The sequence below is a fragment of the Bufo bufo genome, chromosome 2, assembly GCF_905171765.1.
Source record: "Bufo bufo chromosome 2, aBufBuf1.1, whole genome shotgun sequence".
In the NCBI taxonomy this organism is placed as follows: Eukaryota; Metazoa; Chordata; class Amphibia; order Anura; family Bufonidae; genus Bufo; species Bufo bufo.
In genome coordinates this window covers 182,469,391-182,493,884 of record NC_053390.1, presented here as the reverse complement: position 1 = coordinate 182,493,884, position 24,494 = coordinate 182,469,391, and the positions used below count along the sequence as shown (strand labels likewise).

General features: G+C 39.1%; 1 protein-coding gene across 2 annotated transcripts in view; it reads right to left on the bottom strand.

Annotated features, from left to right (window-relative positions):
• Nucleotides 1–5,872: 5,872 nt before the first annotated feature.
• PRDM6 (PR/SET domain 6) overlaps nucleotides 5,873–24,494 on the bottom strand; it is a 140,916-nt gene continuing 122,294 nt past the window's right edge. For both annotated transcript variants that reach the window (XM_040415948.1, XM_040415950.1), the window contains exons 7-8: nucleotides 16,255–16,431; nucleotides 5,873–6,703 (exon numbers count right to left, since the gene is read on the bottom strand). In XM_040415948.1, coding sequence (XP_040271882.1) covers nucleotides 6,589–6,703; nucleotides 16,255–16,431 — 292 coding nt within the window. In that variant the 3' untranslated portion in view covers nucleotides 5,873–6,588. The remainder of the gene's footprint in view (nucleotides 6,704–16,254; nucleotides 16,432–24,494) is intronic.

The window sequence follows — 24,494 nt, the reverse complement described above, 5'->3', positions numbered from 1 at the left end:
TTTTTTTATTTTAAGACATAATTTTTTACTTTTAGCCCCTCTAGGGGGACTTAAACATGCAATCATTCAATTGCTTATACCATTGACTTTAAAACTATAGTATTGCAGTCTTTGTACATTATGGCCTTTTTTATTGATCTGTGGAGATACCACAGAACAGCTGAGTGGTGGAGGAGCATCGGTGCCCAGCCAAAGTGATATTTATTGCCTATCCTATCTCTGATCACACACACTACCAGCAGTAGCTTGACAACCCCTCTGAATATAGTATCTGCCTGCTGTCTCTGTTTCGGCTATTTAAAGAGGTTATCCAGATATACAAAATGTATTTGGTTGTTGTCCAAATGTAAATTAAAGGGTTTGTACCCCCTTTAAATGTTATTTAAGTTCAGCGTAATAGACTAGATACATTTGTACTTAACCTTTTTTTTACAAAAATGCTCCAGTTGTGAGATATTCTCTTTATTATATTATAATGGCACCTCCTAGTGTTTATTCTGAATAGTAATATGGACATCCTCCTACTGAGCTGGATGAACATGGTCGCACATGCTCATTTCTATTCTTCAACTGCAACCAGTTGTGAAAGTTTCAAGGAGAGAGCTGTAGAAAAAGACATGCCCCTGAGCTTCCAGCCTAATGAAAATGTAGCAGAGCAATTGGAGCAATGATCTCTGGACCCATGTGAGGTTTAGGGCTGATTCTAGCTTTGTTATAAGGAGGTCGCATGTACTAATGTATGTATATAATGTCTGATTTTCATTTTCAGTCATGGGATAACTTTTGACCTGATATAGTGCAAAGAACACCTCAAAGATGAATCTTTATATATACTGGTGTTTGACATTTAGTGATGAGCGGCAGGGTCAATATTCGAATTCGTGATATTTCACAAATATTTGGGCGAATATTCGCCATATATTCCCGAATTCGAGAATTTGGTATCTCCAGTCATTATTTTCTTGATTGCGGAAATCGGCAAGTGAAAAATTTGCAATTGAAAATTCTCAATCAATACTACTCCTAAAGTCAAAGATATTGCAGCCTTCTCATTGGCCCACAAGCTAGAAGCAGGGAGGGATCATGTGTACTGATTAAAAAAAAATCTCGAATATCCAAAATTCCGAATATACATATATCACTATATTCAAAATATTGGTGAATTCTTAAAGTGCCGATATTCGCGATAAAAATTAGCAATTTGAATATTCGTGATCAACACTATTTGTCATAGGGGGTGCAACAACTAAGCTCTACAGTTGATATCCTCAGGACAAGAATAGATGGGTGAACTGGGTGAAGGTTATAAAAAATGTGCATGCTTTAGAACATTTGATGACACAATGAAAAAGTTCTTGACGTGTCTATTTCTAAATAGCATAATACCTTTTAATGCCCAGATTAAACAAATACCTCTTCATATTTAATTTTATTTAATTCAAGCTTTTTGTCAGCCTTCTTTTCTCAGTGGCAGTCAGTACCGTGTTGCATTACATTATGACTTCTGGCAGTTTAATGAAGCATCATGGGATCTTGACTCACCACAGTGAGATAAAAGGGAATTTGTCATTCATCATTTTTCTGCCAATTATATCCAGATAATGACCCATTTAGACATATGCTTTACACCAACTTACATGGGCCATAGACACATTGGACTGGAGGGGACTAATTGACTTCTATGAGAGAGATTTCTAGGCATGCTCTGTGAATTGTGCATTGTGTAGGTCAGCTGATAAGCTTTAGGTAAGTTAAGGTGATATCTGTCATTGTAATCCTGCCTGTGATGACAATGAGATGACTGCTGAAAAGTGATATGTACAGGCCAAGAAATGTTGTCTATAAATTCCTTTATTAGGCCTAGTGGCCATGGTCAAAACTGCAGGATGATAGGATTTTTTTAAATTATAGATTGGGACATGAAAATTATTAATTACTTGAGCAAAAATTCTTTAAAATATATTTAACATAAAAACTTAATTGAAACAATAGGTCACTTACTGATGACACATTCCCTTTAACACACATTAAAGATCCTGTTTCATTACTAAGTAAGTGCATTGTGTCTAGGAGTTGGGTTTATGATTTTGTAGGATAGGAAAGTCTGTAGTCAGTAGTCAGGCTTCATTTTGTGGCAGTTTCTTGGGTGTATTCGCTCGCTGCCAAGTTGGAAGAAAATTACGGTAATATTATTTGATAGGAAAGGTACATGGTGTTCTTTAGAAATTAACTTGTATCATAGTTGCACAATATGTTTTCTGATTATAAAGACAGAATTTGCCAAAGACAAGTACTCAGACAGTTCCCAGTTAATTAGAGAAGTTAAATTAGTCTTCCAACCTCTCTCTATATACTGACATTTCGATTGCTTTGATACATTGTGTACATACTATTTTGTTTTACTTCTGAAGTAGTCACATATAATGTTTTGCACTTACAACTAGTGCTTTTTTTATTGTGATTTTATGCCATTCCAGCCTGTTCTTCAAAGAGGACCCGTCGCCCAAAAAAAAATGGGTACAGTTTATACAGTTAAAATTGCCCTGCTTCCCTGAACTTGGCATACTTTGATGTTTCTGTGCCCCTCTGTTTTTGAGTTATGTCCCTCTAAAGTTACAGGGCCAGATATTAAAATCTGAAGTGGTTAGCCACAGAGATGTGGCAACCACATTAGATTCTATGCAAGGTGAGATTTTCCCCCCTCTCCTGCATAGTGGAAATGGGACAGATTTGTTTTGCAGCCGATAGACTTCTATTATGTCGGAATGAATAACCGAATACCTCTAAAGGCATTCCGTCATAGAATTGCGTTTTGGTCCGTGGTAACGGAATCCATAACGCAATTCACTTTTTACCAACAAACGAAGTGTGAACGAATTTCATACGTGGAAATTCGCTCATCTCTACTGAGGACATCTGTCAGAGCTTGCTGCTGCTACAGCGTGATATCATGAACTGTAGCCTGAAGTTGAGTAAACGCTGAAGACTAGAGGAGGAGACACCATAGCAGTGAGTTAAGTGTCTACTCCTCTAGTCTGCAGTGTTGACTGAACTTCAGGCTTCTCTCGGTGGCATCTCACTCTCTGGTCTGAGTGGGATGATGTCCTGCCAGTCTACACAGCATGGTCTTGTGAAATTTACTATCTCTTGTGAGATCATACTACAGCAGTAAGCTCTGATGGACATTGTCAAAGCGGAAAGAAACCTCACCCTGCAAAGAATCTGAAGTGGATGCCACATCTATGGGGCACAGGAAAATCAAAGTATGCCATGCTCAGGGAAGCATGGATATTTTAATTATATAAATAGCTCACATTTTTTGTTTGGTGATAGGCCCACTTTAAAAGGGTTGCCTCATATGAATGCCTAAGATCCAGAGCAGAGAGCGGCTAAAAAACTACAGTACAGACCAAAAGTTTGGACACACCTTCTCATTCAAAGAGTTTTCTTTATTTTCATGACTATGAAGGCATCAAAACTATGAATTAACACATGTGGAATATACATAACAAACAAGTGTGAAACAACTGAAAATATGTCATATTCTAGGTTCTTCAAAGTAGCCACCTTTTGCTTTGATTACTGCTTTGCACACTCTTGGCATTCTCTTGATGAGCTTCAAGAGGTAGTCACCTGAAATGGTCTTCCAACAGTCTTGAAGGAGTTCCCAGAGATGCTTAGCACTTGTTGGCCCTTTTACCTTCACTCTGCTGTCCAGCTGACCCCAAACCATCTCGATTGGGTTCAGGTCCGGTAACTGTGGAGGCCAGGTCATCTGGCGCAGCTCCCCATCACTCTCCTTCATGGTCAAATAGCCCTTACTTTCAAAGTTTTCCCAATTTTTCGGCTGACTGACTGACCTTCATTTCTTAAAGTAATGATGGCCACTCGTTTTTCTTTACTTAGCTGCTTTTTTCTTGCCATAATACAAATTCTAACAGTCTACAGACTATTCAGTAGGACTATCAGCTGTGTATCCACCTGACTTCTCCTCAACGCAACTGATGGTCCCAACCCCATTTATAAGGCAAGAAATCCAACTTATTAAACCTGACAGGGCACACCTGTGAAGTGAAAACCATTTCAGGGGACTACCTCTTGAAGCTCATCAAGAGAATGCCAAGAGTGTACAAAGCAGTAATCAAAGCAAAAAGTGGCTACTTTGAAGAACCTAGAATATGACATATTTTCAGTTGTTTCACAGTTGTTTGTTATGTATAAAGGGTTCAGTGTGAATCTACAATTTCCATAGTCATGAAAATAAAGAAAACTCTTTGAATGAGAAGGTGTGTCCAAACTTTTGGTCTGTACTGTATATGAGCTACTAAATGACTATATATTATCCCTTTAATATTAACTATAGACACTGTGGAGACAGTTATTAGAGAAGGGATTGTCTTTATGAAACACACCCTTTAAAGAGGATCTGTCACCAGATTTACAGTGCATACTGGATTCCATATTACACAGATCTCTTAGACAGGATGAGGCTGGTGTACTTACTTTGAAAATATATCAGAATGGCTGTATAAAGCTTTTGCTTAAGTTTTCCAACCTAATATAAAACTGAGCCCAGCTCATGGACATGAGTTCATGAGTTAAACTCAATCTCCTCCCACCTAGTCTGACAGGATCATTCCAATGCATGTTGTACTGCATAATGTGAGATTTCAGCAGCAGCAGGGGAGGAGGTTCAATTAAAGGAACTTGCCAATTAGGTTACATGTACAGAGATTACTTGTAGCTCATGAATACAGTGAACTCATGAGCCCTCTCACTCTCATTTTAATATCAGGCTTGAAAACATTCAAAAAAGATTATGCAGCCATTCTCACTTGGATTTTCAAAGTAAGTACACCAGCCGCATCAAGGCTACTTTCACATCTACGTTATTGCTGTATCCGACAGGGGATCAGCAAAAACACTTTTGTTATAATACAACTGGCTGCATCCGTTCTGAAGGGATTCGGTTGTATTATCTCTAAAATGAACAATACCATTGTAAGTCAATGGGTGCCGGATCCTTTTTTTGTGTCTGAAAAAAACGGATCCAGCACCATTGACTTACATTGTGTTTCATGCAGGATCTGTCTTGATCAGTATTCCATGACACACAAAAAACACTGCTTGCATTGTTTTTTTGTCCAGCATAGTAACGCAACCAAACAGAATGGAATGCATTCTGGTGCATTCCGTTCCATTCACTTTAGTTTTGTCCCCATTGACAATGAATGGGAACAAAACTGAAGCGTTTTCCTCTGGTTTTGAGATCATCCGATGGATCTAAATGCCAGAAAGGAAAACGCACATGTTAAAGTAGCCTAACAGATCTATTTAATTAATGTTTGCAGTTTGTGAAATCTGGTGACAGATCAACTCTATCTGTAATAACTAGGGATGAGCGAATCGACTTCAAAAGAAATATCCGAAGTCGATTTGCATAAAACTTTGTTCTGATACTATACGGAGCAGGAGCTCCATACAGTATTAGAATGTATTGGCTTCGATGAGCCTAAATTATTGCTTCACGAAGTCTCGTGAGACTTCGCGCAATAACTTCATAAATTAATTTGTACTGTAAAAAAACATTTCCCGAACTTGGGTTCGGTTCCAAGTGGTACCTTGGAATCGAACCCGAGTTTGGAAAATGTTTTTTTTACATTCTAATACTGTATGGAGCTCCTTCTCCGTACAGTATTAAAACAAAGTTTTATGCGAATCTACTTCGGATGTTTCATCCGAAGTCGATTCGCTCATCCCTAGTAATAACCCATCTTTTACGGAAATTTCAAGAACAGCCATATGGAATATCTATACATATATATTTTATTTGGAATATTGCAACATGTTTGCTTTCCCAAACTATCCAACTTATCATAAACAATGTCTATGAAGTCTTTAACATGAAAAGTGCACAAAGTATGATTTGTAAGTAGACTCAGTAGATGATGGATGAGTAAAATGTCCTCTTTGGTCAGTTATCAGTTTCAAATGCCTTAAACATGGCTCCCATCATAATGTCCCCTCCCAACAGCTGGACAAATAACTAAGTCATCAACATCATCTCCTTACCAGGAGAGTAAAGAAACAGGAAGAACTTTTCTTCTGGTCTTCTAAATTCCATTGTCTTTAGGATATCTTCACCAACCCAAATCTTATTGTCCTGGCCCCTCTTTTTAGAGGAATGGTATCATGCTACAAAAGGTGCTTTTTTGAACAAGTCCATGTGCATTCATAGACAGAGATGTGGGCATTGACAGAACTTGACTTTTGCTTTGGTATTAAATAACATTTTTCTTTACAAAATGCATTTAGAAATAAAGCTATATATAGATGATGGGACTCAAAAGGTTAAGTCCCTGTGTCCTTTGAAATATAATTCACCCCCACTCATAAATAAATAATGTCTCTCTTGGTCTCTCTTCCATGCCAAGATCAATATCTCTTAACATCTTACTTATTTTATTACTGCTTTTGGTTTTCTGGGCCTGATTGAAAGTTGTTCGGAGGAAATCTTTGGTTTTGCTTAAGTGTCCGTGACATTTAATCATGACTTTCCTTGCAGTTTAATTCCAACCAGTCAATCAGTTAATCCACTTCAATTGATTCTGTGCTCTCTGTTATCGGCTTGCACTCATTGGGCATCCTCTGATGTCGACTCAGCTGTGTGGCTTGTGTGAAGCTCCTCTCGCACCTCTCGCACCTAGTGGAGGCAAAAATAAAAATTAAGACCATGGATGCTTTGGTGTTGGCGTCAGAAGTTTTCCTGGTGCACTTAATAGGAACAGACACTCAAAAGGGTCCTCTGGTTTCATCATCCAAAAAGGTTTAATTGGTGGCTACTAGCAATGCCTTAGTGACTATAATAGGGCATGGTCCATCTGATTCAGATCACAGAAAACTGTCAATAGGATGGGGGAAGGTGATTTCTCTAGAGAGGCCTGTCTTGTCCCTCCACTGATCACTGTCACATCAAATAGATAAAGAACAAAAAGAGAATTTTAGGAGAGAGCCTTCAAAGTGGCATCTTGTCTGTGGTTTTCTGCTCTGCAACCTCTTGAAAGAAATTGATGACAAATAGAATTTCACCTTCTGCTAATTTAAAATCTGGAATCCAATATTTTGGGTTCCTATGAACGTGGAAGTAAGAAGGGAACTATGATGCATGTATAAAGGAAGACTCAAAAGACATACATTATTTAGATATAAAAGACAAAATTAGTTTTATATTAAAGAGATATATTTCTTGATCAAATGCCACAGCCAATTGCTGTACACTTGCACATGCTTTAGTATTTTTCTTACACAACTGTTCTTAAATTTCTTATTCATTCACTTTGGCTACACTTAGCAAAGACAGTTCAAATTTTTTTTTAAAATTGCACAATTTCGGTTTTTCAGTCAAATGTATGAGAAAAATCGAAGTGTAGCTGTCACATTTTAAAACCTTTGAGTCATAGCAACAGATCTGAAGTTTTAATCAGTGAGGTCCGGCTGCTGAAACCACCATTGATTGCTAAAAAGAAGGGGTAGATGGACTCTGCTCAGTGCTTTTCATTTTTATTGACTATAATTGTTCTCCTTGGATAGCTAAGCGAGAGGTGTATGGGCTCTTAGACTTTCTATGACGATGAAAAATGGATCTCAAAATAACTTAAAGGGGTTCCCTGTTTTGGACAATTTATTTCTGTTAGAAGGGTACCTGACAATAAAATGATTACTGGGTCTTCTGATGCTGGATCCACGAGTGATCAGCTATAATACTTTGAGGAACCTGGCATTAAGTGTTCAACTCTCATGTAATGTCACGACAGGGCATATGAAGCATTTAGGCAGTTCCCATTTAAATCAATGACCCCATTGAAATCAGAGACCATTCTTGTAGCTGCTCTCTACTCTGGCCAAGAAATAAGGGTTCTGAAAGGGGGAATCCCTTCTATTAACAACTTGAAGGGGTTGCCCAGCTTTGGGAGATTTTTAACTGTCGGCAGCAGCATGTTATACCTGTTGAAAAACTCCTGCCTGTTTCTTGCTGCTCCATTGTGGGTCCCTGGATCCCTTCAGATGTCTTCAATTCCCATAATTTAAGCTTCTAGATGAACAGTGTAACTTGTGCTGCTGCAGCCAATGACTGGCCTCAGTAGTGATGGGACATGACCTAGCAAGAATAATCCTGAAATAAGCCAGGGGCTCAGAGAGCCAGAATGGAGTGGTGAGGAGCAGGTGAGTATCTTTTTTTATTTTTTTTCAAAAAAGTTAAATGTTAAAAAAAATGTTAAAATGTCCCATTGGAAACCCCTTTAATTCCTTGATAGAGTATATGAACAGATTTTCTACACAAATCATTTTAAAATGACATTTCAGAAAGGAAACACCTCTTTAGATGGAACCTCTTGATGTGGATGAGTTAGAAGAAGCTTTCTATTCTTCATTTAGTTCTTTATGACAGATATATTGTTCTCAGGAAATGTAAGTATGCAGTGTGTTCTTAAAATATCTTCTCAGATTTCCAATAAAGAAGGCTAATGCTTCCAGGTCAGTACAACCTGGCTCATTCATGTCAGTGACAGTACATTGGCAGAACAACTGTTGTTTAAAGGTTTAGATTACTGTGATTTTTAAAGTACAGTATATGGGAGTTGTAATAATATTATCTTAACCTTAGATAAAATAAGTTCCATATCACTAATGAAGGATATCAAGTTACAGACCCAAAAGTGCCTCAGTATCCGCTGAAGTTCAAAGCTTCCATGACACTCATTAGCACTGGAGGCAACAATTTTACTAGTTAAATGAGTTTTCCAAGACTAAAATATTCAGGTCAACAATGTCATATAGGTGCAGGTCTGACAACCCTGATGATCAGCTGTTTAGAGGGGCCATGGTGCTGGAAAGAGCAGTGCAGCCTTTTCATAGGAAACTAAACACAGCTCCATATATTGTATAGTGGCTGTACTTGGTATTGCAGCTCACCAAGAAAGGACTTGACCATGGCCATGTGTGCTAGAAAACAAAGAACGCTGTGGGCTCTTGTTAAACTACTCTATAGCAAGTCTGTATTGTTAATGGTGGTGCAGTATTACAGGTGCCCCATGGCCATTAACAATGCAGACAGACTAAACAGTGCGGCATGGTCGTGATTCGGTCGGGTTGCATTCGCGCTGCAGCCAATTAGCCCTCAGTTGCCTGTCATTTAACTAATGAAGACCGCACTGTATAGGTGGTCTTCATTGTTAGGCTACATTCACACGATGGTAAGTGTTTTGCGGTCCGCAAATTGCGGATCTGCAAAACATGGATACCTGCCTTGTGCGTTCTGCATTTTGAAGACCGCACATGGCCAGCGCTATGTAGAGCATACCTATTCTTGTCCACAGTTGCAGACAAGAATAGAACATGCTCTGTCTTTTTTGCAGGGCCACGGAACGGAACAATGGATGCGGACAGCACACGGTGTGCTGTCCGCATCTTTTGCGGCCTCCATTGAAATGAATGGGTCCGCACCCGGGTGCGGATCCATTTATACGGTCGTGTGAATGCGCCCTTAACGGCCGCGTGGTATGGAAGTTGCTGCGCGGCCATTAGCAATGAAGACCGACTAAACAGTGCAGACTTTGTTTGCTACACGTGGATTAAGATGCAGATTCCTGTGCAGATTTCTGCACGTATTACATCCCCCATTGAAATTAATAGAGATATTCAGTTTCACTTTATGTGACGTATTTTCTGGCGGATTTTTTTGTCACGTGTGAAGGCATCCTTAAAAAAGACTCAGTCTGTAAAACTAATAAGGAATTTCTGAAATGAATGATATAGTTGAGGTAAGAGGTGTGCGACGCCTCATCAATGTAAAGGTTTCTTTGGAATTAACAGTCTGATATCTGTAATTACCCTGCATGATGGATCACTTTTAAATCCGTTTACTTTCATCAGTTTGTCTGTATGTGTGATAAAACACTAAATATATGGTGCTTATAATGCATGAAAACCTTCCTTTAGACCTCTGGCCATATATTTACCGGAGCTGCTGAAGCAGTTAAGCATATCCTTATAAATATGCTGTATTTTCTTGATTGTCTTTCTGGGAATATTCTTAGCAGCCCGTTCTAATGTTAAAAAACTGCACTGTGATCTTGACAAATGTAAAATGTCAGCTTTAATGTATCAGGCCTATCAGCTCAATGAAAATAACTCAGAAGTATTGATTGCCTAATGATTTTTGGTGTATTCATTAATGTCTATGGGCAGATGATCTTCTCCGAGCGCCTGGAGTGCTGATGACACATTAGTGTATTGCTGATTGTTTATTAGAAAACTGATTAGTTAGTGGATTGGTGTGCCAAAATATACTACCTTTTACTGCATGACAAACTTGGAACAGAGGCATTTACTACTTCCCAAGTACTTAAAGACCATTTCCTTGGTCTGGATTACCCTCCCTTTCATCGCGTAGCAGTTCCAATATAAGGGTTTCATATAAAAGTATTCTAAGGATGTGAGAGCCTTAAAAAGAACCTGTCGCCTCTCCTACGATGTCTGTTTTACTAAATGCTTGCATTGCCCATGTAATAACTCTATCATGGGCCATTCTTATATTATTCCTCCTAAAAGTTATAAATTAATTGCTACCAGTTTACAATAAATGTTCATCTCGATGTTACCAGTTGAGTTTGTTTCCGTGCACAGTCTGACACCGGCAGCACTGATCGAATACTGTCAGACTAGTGTCATGATGGCGCTCCACGCCTGCCACCGTCCCGCTATCTGTGATGGGCACGGGCACCGCATCACTCACCTAGCTTCTGCCTGTCCACCAGACTCCAGTGTCCCAAGCTGCAGGACCTCTTCCATGTGTGTATTAGAGAGACTTTTCCTGCAGCACTGCAGGGGTTAATTCCCTTTCTGATTCTGTGCTTAGCTGCTTGACTAATGAGCTAATCAGCTCTCCTATATAGCTCTGCTGCTGCACTTCCTGGCCTGAGCAGTTGGTCTCCATAGATCTTGAAGGTATCTTTAGCCTGCTAGAGCCTATATAAGAGCTATAATCCATTTGTCTGCCTGTGTACCAACCATTGCCTGATTCCTGGTTCCTGATCCTGTGCCACCTGTCCTTTGGATTGTTTCATGGATTTGCAGATACTCTGCCTGCCCTGAACTCTGCCTGTCTTCTATGTGCATTGCCTGATCCCTCAGCGACATGCACCAGTGTCTCTGATCCCCGAGGATCAGTCTACTACACCGGGACTATTCTAAGAGGTAGCAGCGTGGTGGCTCCCCTGAAGCAAAGGCCAGATCACTTTGTAGGGGTTAAAGTGTGAAAACCAGGGAACCACCACTATAACGTCCGCAGGGCTAGCCCAAATTCAAACCAGTTGGTTGCACAGTGAATTCACATCCACTGCCACTAGCACTGTATAGGAACCTTCCCCCAATTCGTAATGCCTATCTGGACCTTCAATGCGAATAGCTAGCAATCCATTCATAACTCCTAGCAGGAATAATAGAAGGATGGCATAACATAGAGCCATAGGAAACAGGTCCTCTTTAAAGGGGTTGTATGCGATTACAGAAATACACTTTTGCCCCTCATTCAAAACAGTGGGACCCTTGTCCATGAGCTCTGTTCAGTATTGCCCCCCCATCTGGCTATACCCCAGTAGAGCTCCACTGTTCCCATTTCTAACACATTGTGTGCCAAACAATTGAGGCGTCACTTGCAGCTCCTGTAAATGTAAATTGGTAACAGGGCTTCCACCAACCATGTGACATTAAAGGGGCTGTCTCGCTTCAGCAAATAGCATTTATTGTGTAGAGGAAGTTAATACAAGGCACTTACTAATGTATTGTTATTATCCGTATTGTTTCCTTTACTGATTGGATTCATTTTTCCATCACACTATGCATTGCTCGTTTCCATGGTTACAACCACCCTCCAATCCATCAGTGGTGGTCGTGATGGCACACTATAAGAAAAAGCACAGTGGGACTGTGGGAGCGCACATAGTCTGGTGCTATTTCCTATAGTGTGCAAGCACGACCACCACTGCTGGATTGCAGGGTGGTCGTAACCATGGATACAAGCCGTGTATAATGTGATGGAAAAATAAATCCAGCCAGCAAAGGAGGCAATATGGGCAATCAGAATACATTAGTAAGTGCCTTGTATTAACTTTCTCTACATGATAAATGCTGTTTGCCCAACCCCTTTAATAATACTGTTTTCGTCACATATAAAGGTGAGGCTTTTGGATCCCCCAGACACCAGGATATGGGTGTGAGTGCTAGCTTTGTGTCCTATAGCTATGCCCCTGTTTCTCATCCTAAATGTCTATATTGTACAGATTTGTAATACAGCAGCTATGGCCTACCCTGTCCCCATACTCTAAGTTCTTACATAGATTATTATGGAATTTGTGAGAAAAAAAATGATGGCATGTTCTAATGCATAGCTCACGGCTCCTAGGGAAGAATATGGTATGGGCTCCTTGAGCTGTCATATGAAAGTCCCTTAGTCTCAGTCATGCCTGATTAATAAATACCAAGCATAAGCTGGCTATATATTGCCTGATTTTTCCATCTATGCTGCTTTGGCAGGTATACTGGTGATGGGCATTAACCTCTTAAAACCAGCTTTATAAGTTATTTCAATAATTAATTAAAAATAATAATAACAATTTGGGGTCAACAAGCAATTAATCTACATATTTGCTGACACATTTATTTTTTAATTTCAGATACAATCACAGTTCTTTGCATATCATATCTAATTAATAAATATTTTATTGTAAATCATATCTAATTAATACATATTGTATTGTAAATAATATCTTATTAATAAATATTTTATTGTAAATCATATCTAATTAATACATATTGTATTGTAAATAATATCTTATTAATAAATATTTTATTGTAAATCATATCTAATTAATACATATTTTACACTCAAAAAGAAATCAACAAGGCAACAGATACATCAGGCCTTAGTAGTAAAATAAATCTATTTTCCGTTTTGACCTCAGAACCTCTTCAATTAATTACTAAAATCTATTTACACAGCAGTCTGGAGAAATCAATTATGTATCTGACAGGATTTCAGCATCTCTTTTTCCATTTCTTTAAACAGCAAAGCCCTAATGGGGACTATTTATCACAGCCCGCAACCTGAGAATACGGGAAAAGAAACATAAAATGCAGCAAAAATGTTGCATCTTTGTGGAGGTCTGGAAACATCTGTCACATTCCTTTAGGTTGGAGATTTTTTTTATGTGTTCTATAGGATTCTCTCCAGAATTTATTCAATGGTATCAATTCTAATAGTTAGACAATCATATCATGATATGGTGTTAAACCATTTTCTACTTCCTACATTAGTTCTTGAATCCACCAGATTGCAATCAATATAAATTGCCTAACTTAGGTAAATAATATAATAATATTGTAAAAATAACATTAACCAGTTCTAGACCAGGCATTTTACCTCCTCCATGACCAGACATTTTCATTTTTATAGAACGTGTAACTTTGAAGGCCATAACTTTTTTTGTTTGGTTTTATAAATAATTTTTTCTCTTTTTTTAGGTGGCACATGGGGCTTCATTTTTATGTCATTATTTTAGTATTTTTTTGTTTTTATTTCTTATACCAAGGAAATTGTAAAAAAAAAAAAGGTCAAGTGTTCACATTTTTTAAACAGCATAAAGAGCAACTAAAATTATTTTGTACAGTTTATGGTTGCTGGGGTGGGGCTAGAAACTGTAGTGTGGGCTAGTGGTGGTGTCTTTTGTATCTTATTTTATTTATTTATTTATTTATTTAGTTTGTTTTGTCTTTATTTATGTATTTATTTTCAACAGAAAAGACCTTTGGGGGTATTTTAACATTACAGGTTTTTTTTACTGCTGATTTCTCCCATAACTAAGCCCAATTTACAGGGGTCTTACTGCAGAGATGATTTGAGTCTACAAAGACCAATCAGCTCCTGCAGTTACACAGAACCTGAAGATCACATGATCACTGGAATTATTAAAGAAAAAGGGAGAGCAGCATGAAACAGGGTGGCATATCAGGGTACAGGAGGCAGGAAAACATGTTAAACTATCAGCAATAAAGCTGATCTGCTTTGATTGAAGACCCTCTGCATCCTTTCTTGCAGAGCCACTGAACTCAATTGTTTCTTCTCTTTGTTCATATGATCACTGGAATGTGAGGCTCTATACAGGGCATTGTCTATACATCGATAGAGACGGCAGGGACAGTAATAAACAATCTCTGACTGTCTTCTCTATGGGAGCCTGGATGTCACTGTCAACTGGCTCCCTGCTCTGGCAGCTATCCACTCGCCATGAACCTGCAAACTCTACAAGGACATTCAGAACTGTCCTTGCAGATTTAAATGTGGCGCTACCACAACAGTCCAAATCAATTTTTAAATATGTAAAGTTTATACACATCTATATGTCACTATATGCTTCCATCTATATTTCTAGATGATAGATAGATAGATAGATAGATAATTGAAATGTATTGAAAAATTAAAATCTTGCATTGGTATAAGTATTTAAACCCTTTACTCAGGACTTAGTAGAAGCAACCTTGGCAGCAATTACAGCCTCCAGTCTTCTTGGATATAATGGCAAAAGGCTTGAACCTTTGGCCCAGTATGAGGTTCACAGCACTCTGGATCAGGTTTTCATTAAGAAAATCTCTGTAGTTTGGTCCATTCAGCTTTCCCTGAACCCCGACCAGTTTCCCTGCTCCAGCTGCTAAAAAAAACACTCCGACCACATGATGCTGCCACCACTATGTTCACTGTAGGGATGGTATTGGGCAGATGAAAAACATTGCCTGCTTTCTGACAGTAATGATGCTTAGAATTAAGGCCAACAAGTTAAATTTTGGCTTTATCAGTCATGAAAACTTTTTAAATATATTACTTCCATGCACCTTCTATGCCACTCCTTCTAGTTTCCGGCACTTATGTAGATCTTAGTCACTAAAAAAAGTAAAATGAACATCCAACCAAGCTTGACAAGTGGTACTTGTATTGTATTGCATGTATTTGTGGGGACAATTTATGTTGTTATATGAAACAATACAAACATCTCCATGGTAATGCTGCTCTAGCCAAACAGAAAAGATTCCGAATTTGGCAATAGCAAATGCTTTGGGCATGTAACTTCAAGCAATCGTATCTTTAAATGGAAGTCAGATATAAAAAAAATGGGCACAATCACTATTGAAAAAGTGCCAGTTTTTGGTGTACCTTGTGCCAAAAAACTGGCATCCATGCTTTGTATTGCATTGAGCAAGCATTTTAGACACTTTTCTTGGGTTGTAAGACTTAGTGGAACGGGGTGTGACTTCCTGTAAAAAGGTGCTCTTATATTATATGCTGTGCACCAAGAAAATGTAGCAGAATTTTGCTTCATTTTGGAGTAAAGCTTAGTCGACAAACAGGTGATGTAAACTTACCTTAGACAGTCTATAGGTGCACCAGATTTATCATCCATCATCAACAACGGTGATAAATCTGGCGCAGTTTTAAAGGAAGTCTGTCACCACTATATGACCATATACAGCACTTACATGGCGCTGTAGCACACCTAGACATGAATGTAATGGTACCTTTGTTATATTCTTTAGACATCCAGAAGCAGGAAAAACGACCTTTATTTTATATGCAAATGAGCACTCGCAAGTGCCCAGGGGCGGCGTTCAGTGTGTAGGTGCCCAGGCTGCTCTGCCTTTTTAACCGTTACTCCTCCCCCAGCCTCTTCCTTTGCCCGCCCTCCTATACCCTTGTATCATCCCTATGTCCGGCCGAGATCCCGCGCCTGCGCACTGCTTCGCCGGCTGGCGCATGCGCACTAGTTGAATTGATGCCATACCCAAAATGGGCATTGCAGTGTGCATGCCCCGGCCCGGCGAAGCAGTGCACAGGCGCGGGATCTCGCAAGTGCTCATTTGCATATGAAATAAACGTAGTTTTTCCTGCTTCTGGATGTCTAAAGAATATAACAAAGGTACCATTAGAATCATGTATAGGTGTGCTACAGCGCCATGTAAGTGCTGCATATGGTCATATAGTGGTGACAGACTCCCTTTAAGACTAGTCTAAGTTTACACCGTTTTACTATTAGACTATAATTCTTCCCTATTGTGTCTACATTTTATTTGCACAAAAATACCTTATTACATTTTCTTGATCACTAGTAGTTGAGTTTTTATAAATCTTTACCATGAAGTACTCACTTAAATGGTTTCTCCCCTGTGTGTGTGCGGATGTGGTTGTTTAATGTCGTTGCTCCAGCAAAAGCTCTACCGCAATAGCCACATTTAAAGGGTCGGTCGCTTGAGTGGGTGACAACATGGTTCCTTAATTCTGACGGTTGAGAGAAGGACTGGGAACAATGTCCACACTGGTAAGGCCTAAATAAAAGAAAAGTAAGATTTTTCTAAGTGGAACCAGAATACAAGAATTTCAATGTAACTTCAGGTCGCAAAACACAATAGACAATCAGCATGCATCTTAGTTATATAGTCTTGTCAGACACCTAGAAAAACGTACAGTGTTGTCTCTAAAACATGCCAACCATACAATACAAATTGTGCAAAAGGAAATGTAAGAGGTGTATACATGTTCAAATAGACCCAACCAAGAATGGTCACCTGATATTTAAGTAACATGTTAATAATAGAGTAACCTAAGAAAGTTGAAAAAAATACAATTGTCCATTTTGTTCAGTGGTGATCCAAAAAAACTTATAAGAGACAGCTGGCATTTGCCACATATGAGGTTTGGGGTTTCTTCCTGACTCCAAGTATGGCATTCAAAATAAATCACTGGTTTAATCAATCTCCAGAAATCTATTACTGATAACTTCTGATTTTATTTTTTTCAATTAACCATGATAACAATCTCTAACAGGTAGTTCCATCGCCTCACTGCTTGTACAGTAAAGAACCCCCTTCTATCTTGATAATGGAGGCATAATTATTCAGCGTAATATATTCTGCATTTTAGTCACACATTTTAGTAAAAAAAAGCGTAAATTAAATAAACCAACAAATTAACAGATGAACTAACCGTTATGAACATTAGCTGCACTTCCTGTAAAAATAAATAACGGAGCTTATATCCAACTTACTGGTCCCCGTTGCTGCTTCTCAGAGAGTGACTGGTCCCCACTTCACCCCATTACCTGCTATTGTCTGACACGGCAGGAAATGGCTGTGAATGCTGCTCAGCCAATCACTAGCTATAACCATGGCCTGCCTCGGCCATGACCCACCTCAGCCAGTAATTGGATCTTTCTCACTATGAGCCATAGGTTTCCCTATTTGACAGTTCATAAAGTTGGAGGCTATGCATCATCAGATTGTTTAACTCTATTTTTTCTATTGTTCAGTACTGTATAACTTTTGTTCCCAGATTCAACATACACAATTTTCAGTTCTTTGCTCAATCGTGGTTGAAACATCAGCTTCATTTTCTGTTTCAGGTTCTTCCTGTGGTACTGTAATATAATGTTGTCTTCTGACTAAAATTCCTAGTTGCCTCTTGGATCTAGTTTGTCATTTGACTTGTTTCTATATCCTGACTCTTTAACTGCCGATTCAAGTTTTTTGCCATTCTACTGGAATTTATCAAGGCCTTGTGACAAAAAATAGTGGCAAAAAGTTGCAAATGTTTTTGCAAGGCCACAGAAATGTGCATGTTTTTGCTCGCCCCTCTTCCAGGGATTCATGAAATAAACAAAGTTGCATGTCAATTAGTTCACACTTCAGTTATTGGATCAGTTATTTCCATAAGTGATTGTGAGCCAAAACCAGTAGTAAAGCCTAATCAGAGATAAGATATAATGGAAAAATCTGCACCTGTTCTGTGCTTTGGACCCGCACCTAGTTTTGGCTTACAATAATGCCTCATTAACACGTCAGTGTTTTGGTCAGTGATTTCCATCAGTAATTGTGACCCCAAACCAGGATTGGAGCCTCCACAGACATAAGGTATAAGGGAAAGATCTGCCCCTGTACTGTGTTTAAAGCCGCATCTGGTTTTGGCTAAAAATCACTGATAGAAATCGCTGACCAAAACACTGACGTGTGAATGAGGCATAACTGATGGAAATAACTGACAAAATAACTGAAGTGTGAACTCAGCCTTAGCAGTACACTGCGACTTTGCTTTACAATTTGTTTTATAAAATTCTGCTGTAGTATAGTGTGGAGGGCTGTGCTACTTCCTTCATTACATGGATATATTTACTTGGTCCTGCTTACTGTTACTGATAACATAAAGCACCAGCAGAGTTAACCACTTGTTGTGGATTCTTTATATATTCGACAGTGCCAGACCCTTATTCTTTCCATTTGTGCCAATTTGCTTTCACCAGAACAAGGGTTGCAAATTGAGATGTGTGAAGGTCCATCACTTATTTTAGGCCAGTTTCACACAGTCAGTATTTGTAAGCCAAAGCTAGGAATAGGTCCAAAAAACAGAAGAGGTACAAATCTTTCCATTATACTCTTTCTCTGTAGGTTCCACTCCCTTTTAGAAAAGTGGAGAGGACGGCAAAAAAGGGCAGATGCGACAATTTTTTGTGACTTTTTAACACCACTTTTCAGAAGCTCAGGGAATGATAAATCTCCCCCCTAGTTTTTGGTGAAATATACTGACCATATGAAAGTGGCTTTCCATTTATTTGAGGTCTGATTTGATATAAAGTGATAAATATTATGAAAAAAAGCCTAAATAAATTACATATTCAAATTTTAGATATGCATCAGTCAACAGATATTGTTGGGTTAATATTGGCCCCAGGCTAGGACACTATATCTAATAACAGCAGCAATAAGAATTATAGCATAAAAATGCAAAACCTATTGCAGTTAATAAATAATATATGAATTTTACATTGTTTAAATCAAGTTTGGAATCTGGAAGAACAAATCCTATAGTATTGATGCAGATTTACATCCTTTCAGTATCACCTAAAAAACAAGTTTCAGATTAGTTTTTCGAAAAGTTTTCAGGACTTAACAACAGTTCAGTAATGTGTCTCCGTGCTTTACCTTTTTAGCAATTTCTTTGTTAGCCCTTTTATATTATTAACTTGGCAGTTAAAATAAGTGAGTGTTCTGTACTCCGTCCTTTAATTTAATTACATGATGTGGGAGATTCCCTGGGGCTTTTGGAAATTGAGACTACTGATGATTGGGTCACCTGGCTGATGCTAATGGACCAAACTGAGTCATTTCTCATTTAAGAGTTGGTAATGTGTATCTTCTGGTCTTAAAGCTTTTAGGGTAATGTTCTCATTTTAATAAATAGAACATGTTGCTTATATTGAGCAGATTTCCAGCCCCTGTTAGTAAAGGCATTTAAGGTGCCCACAATGGAAAATAACTTAGCTACACACAGAGATAAAGAGGTGGTGCTGGCAACCGTTCAACAGTTTGGCTCCAAGTATGAACTTTTCATCTGGATATACTAAGGTGTTTACTACAATGTTTCTATTAAAACTGTTTTCTTCTCCTCGGCATAAACTATTTAATTTGTGTCAAACACCCACTGGAATGGAGCTACAGGGGGTGCAAGAGCTCTTTTGCCATTTATGATGGCACCAGTTTTATAAATGGCATATGAACTTTGGAGGCGTCTTCCCGATTATGCACATACAGTTGCAAGAAAAAGTATGTGAACCCTTTGTAATGATACGGATTTCTGCACAAATTGGTCATAAAATGTGATCTGATCTTCATCTAAGTCACAACAATAGACAATCACAGTCTGCTTAAACTAATAACACACAAAGAATTAAATGTTACCATGTTTTTATTGAACACCACCATGTAAACATTCACAGTGCAGGTGGAAAAAGTATGTGAACCCTTGGATTTAATAACTGGTTGAACCTCCTTTGGCAGCAATAACTTCAACCAAACGTTTCCTGTAGTTGCAGATCAGACGTGCACAACAGTCAGGAGTAATTCTTGACCATTCCTCTTTACAGAACTGTTTCAGTTCATCAATATTCTTGGGATGTCTGGTGTGAATCGCTTTCTTGAGGTCATGCCACAGCATCTCAATCGGGTTGAGGTCAGGACTCTGACTGGGCCACTCCAGAAGGCGTATTTTCTTCTGTTTAAGCCATTCTGTTGTTGATTTACTTCTATGCTTTGGGTCGCTGTCCTGTTGCAACACCCATCTTCTGTTGAGCTTCAGCTGGTGGACAGATGGCCTTAAGTTCTCCTGCAAGATGTCTTGATAAACTTGGGAATTCATTTTTCCTTCGATGATAGCAATCCGTCCAGGCCCTGATGCAGCAAAGCAGCCCCAAACCATGATGACCCCACCACCATACTTCACAGTTGGGATGAGGTTTTGATGTTGGTGTGCTGTGCCTCTTTTTCTCCACACATAGTTGTGCAAACAATTCAACTTTGGTTTCATCTGTCTACGGAATATTTTGCCAGTACTGCTGTGGAACATCCAGGTGCTCTTGTGCAAACTGTAAATGCGCAGCAATGTTTTTTTTGGACAGCAGTGGCTTCCTCTGTAGTATCCTCACAATAAATCCATTCTTGTTTAGTGTTTTACGTATCGTAGATTCGCTAACAAGGATGTTAGCATATGCCAGAGACTTTTGTAAGTCTTTAGCTGACACTCTAGGATTCTTCTTCACCTCATTTAGCAGTCTGCGCTGTGCTCTTGCAGTCATCTTTACAGGATGGCCACTCCTAGGGAGAGTAGCAGCAGTGCTGAACTTTCTCCATCTATAGACAATTTGTCTTACCGTGGACTGATGAACAGCAAGGCTTTTGGAGATACTTTTATAACCCTTTCCAGCTTTATGCAAGTCTTTTGTGCGAGGCATCATTCACATCAGGCAATGCTTCTTGTGAAAAGCAAACCCAGAACTGGTGTGTGTTTTTTATAGGGCAGGGCAGCTGTAACCAACACCTCCAATCTCATCTCATTGATTGGACCCCAGTTGGCTGACACCTGACTCCAATTAGCTCTTGGAGATGTCATTAGTCTAGGGGTTCACATACTTTTTCCACCTGCACTGTGAATGTTCACATGAAGTGTTCAATAAAAACATGGTAACATTTAATTCTTTGTGTGTTTTTAGTTTAAGCAGACTGTGATTGTCTATTGTTGTGACTTAGATGAAGATCAGATCACATTTTATGACCAATTTGTGCAGAAATCCATATAATTCCAAAGGGTTCACATACTTTTTCTTGCAACTGTAAGTCTCAAACTATACCGCAACACATCTATTATAATTTGCACACTGGAATAGTTTTTTTTAGCCATGCAGTTACATAGCAAACATATTCAGGACTGCTGGAGTCCATATGTGGGATACAGGTTTTCATTTAAATGGCCGTTAAGTCTGCAGGCTACAGCAACAACCTTCCACTGCCCAGGCTAGCCATAAACATTAAGGCTAGCCGATTTCATGTTTTTGGGAACATCTTGAACATGCTCAAGTTCTCCCATCAGGAAAGATGGGGATAAGGCAGAATTTCTACTTTCCAAGCCATTTGTTTCACCGAGGTGACTGGAAGTCATCAATCAACTGCATCCTATGTTAGCAATAACATGTTAGTGGAGAAGCCACCTAATTATTGCACCCCACAAATCAGTCATGTGAAGAGGCCGCGGCAGTCGTGTAAGCTCTGCATCCTCTTCAGTTATTTCCTGCACGCTGTCTAGCTTGTAGCAGTGGTGCAGTGTAATTCCAAAAGCTTGTGCCATTTAAGTGAATGGGAGAAGAAGGCGCAATTACATTGCACTGCCGCTATAAGGAAGACGGCAATCACTGAAGAGGACGCAGGGCTCGGAAGAGTGCTGTGGCCTCTTCATGCAGCTAATCGGTGAGTCAGACCCCACCGATTTGATATTGATGACCTATCCTGAGGATAGGTCATCAATATCATTACACTGCACAACCCATTTAATATAGTAGGAGTTTCCAACAGCAATTACAAGTTATATGTAAGATCATTGCTCATAACTCTGCTTCTGAACTCTGCTGTCATATATTATAATGGCAAATATATAGTCACTGCTGTAATGTAAAAGCATTATATTACACTAAAAGACCGTACTGAATGTTCCTACAGTGCCTAATTTGTTCAATACTTTGCCATTTAATGTATCTCAACCTCTATAATGCAGGTCCTATAGCTACCAAAGGAAACCAAGCGTATAATAAGAGGCATTATAAATTACCCTGCTTGACCTTGCTGTTGACTATAAACACAGATTTAATCACTTCAAATTTACAGGCAGCTCAACAGATTCTCCAATGCAAGCAAAACTAGTTTTACTTTCATACCCATGCTTTGAATCACAAAATCGCTGTTAGGGATCATGCACACAGTCGTGTTATGACTGTTTTCCATAAATTGTGTCATGCTTTATGGGATGTCTTTTGTACAGGCACTGCTTCCACCGTCCAGCCTCCCAAGGGTCTTACACAGAAAAACTATTTGCATATAAGTTAATTAAGAGAGTCTATGGTGGTTGGTCTATTTGTCATTGAGACTCTATTTTTTTTTTAACTCTACTATATTCCTCTTAAGTTACTTTATTTATTATGCTTTAATAAATCAGTCTTGAGTACAGGACCAGATCATAGAAGAGGCAGCATTAAGTAGAAAAGAGACCATCTAGAGTCCTCCACTATCCAGGCCTCTCTAGTCCTTCTCGGGTACTCAAGAATCCAGGTACCTCCAAGAATATGACTTTTTTTGTCAAATCAGACTGGAAAAGAATTTCAAGAAATTTGCTGACCTCTAATTGAAATTGAAAAGTCAACTTAAATGCGTTATCCTCCTTTTTAATAAGTCCTTTGGATAGGTCATCAGCATCTGATCGGCGGAAGTCCGACAGCCAGGACCATCACCAATCATCTGCTTAAGAAGGCAATGGCACTCAAAGTAGCACCGCGGCCTTCTCGCTGCCTCCCGCTGGGCAGTGACATCATGACTATAGGTCACATGGCACCCTGGACCCCTGCCGATCAGATGCTGATAACTTATTAGAAGGATAGATCATCAGTAAGAACAAGGCGGATAACGGCTTAATAAATCTTAATATATTAGATTTGAAGAGTTTACAGTATTCGGACATGTGTTCTATGTGGTCAGCAGTTATGACCAAGACTAAAGAGCCATTTGTGGATGTAGTACAGACAGTAGAGAGTTGCCATGTCTTAATAAAGAGGTGAGTAATGGCAAAGAAAAGAACATATACTAGAGGGGTGAGCTGTGAAGTCTGAAGGAATCATAAGCATCGGGGGCAAGAGTTATGACTAGGATGCGCCACATTTGTGGTCTGAAAAAGTCGCAGATTGCATATTTGTGATTTTTCAATGACACTTCGGCAAAGTTTTTCTGCAAGTGCTGTTTGTCGCCGGCTTCAACACTTTCACTAAAAAGAGGGCATGGTGAGGGCAGAGAAGGGGCGGGTGCCAACATCCCTGCATAATCTTTCTTCTTCTATTCCAGTTTTCTGTCATAGAAGAACACTGAAATCTACCCCAGGCAGGTGTTGGGGTAGATTTCACTTGAGGTGCACGGACTGCCTAGTTTATGATGAGGCATACACATGCAGCAGCGCACCTTGTTATGATAAATCCCACCCCTGGTCTTCCATCTATGCTCCATTAACAAGTAACTATTTACCAAACGTCACTTATTCTGGCTATTAGACTAATGGCTGATTTACACAAAACTATTATCAGGCCGAATATTGGGAACAAACAAATCGGCCCATTCATCAGGAGAAATAATCGTTTAAACGGAGATCTGCTGTCCAGAAACAATGAATCTGTATGAGGACAAGCGATGGCAGTTCACTTTCATCTCTTCCCCATACAGTGGAGGCGACTGCGCTTACACGGTTCCTTTCCAAAAATTGCCTGCTCAGTTGGCGCATGTAAATGCACCTAGATCTTCAGATATAGGTACGATTAACCTCAGTAGCTTCTTAGTTCAGTAACACCAGAAACTTGGCATCCAACTGTGCTTAAATGTGTTACTTATAAACTTGTCAAATACAGATTATTATTTCCTGCTGAAAGCAGATCAGTCTTCTCATCAGTATTGATTGTGACTCTCCATGAAAATGCTGTTTCTGTGAACATAGAGAATGGGCAGCCATAAGTCAATTTTTTTAATAGGATTTTACATCTCAGAGTCGGAAGATATGTTCTTGCAGAGTCTGCAGTTTAACTCTGAGGTCCCAGTTTTTTTTCTTTACTCTCTATTGGAAAAAACTGAACTATTTTCTTCTATCTTATAAAAATCTATTGGGAATTATCTTCCCTCACATCTGAGTTATGAATTCAGCCCATGCAATTAGCGCCTTACAGTAGTTGTTTTAATGTGTGCATAAATCTCCTATTGAAATCCTGTCAAATAAGCTGGTTTTGGTGTTATGAACCTGCTTTGCTTGGTAGAAAAACATTAGT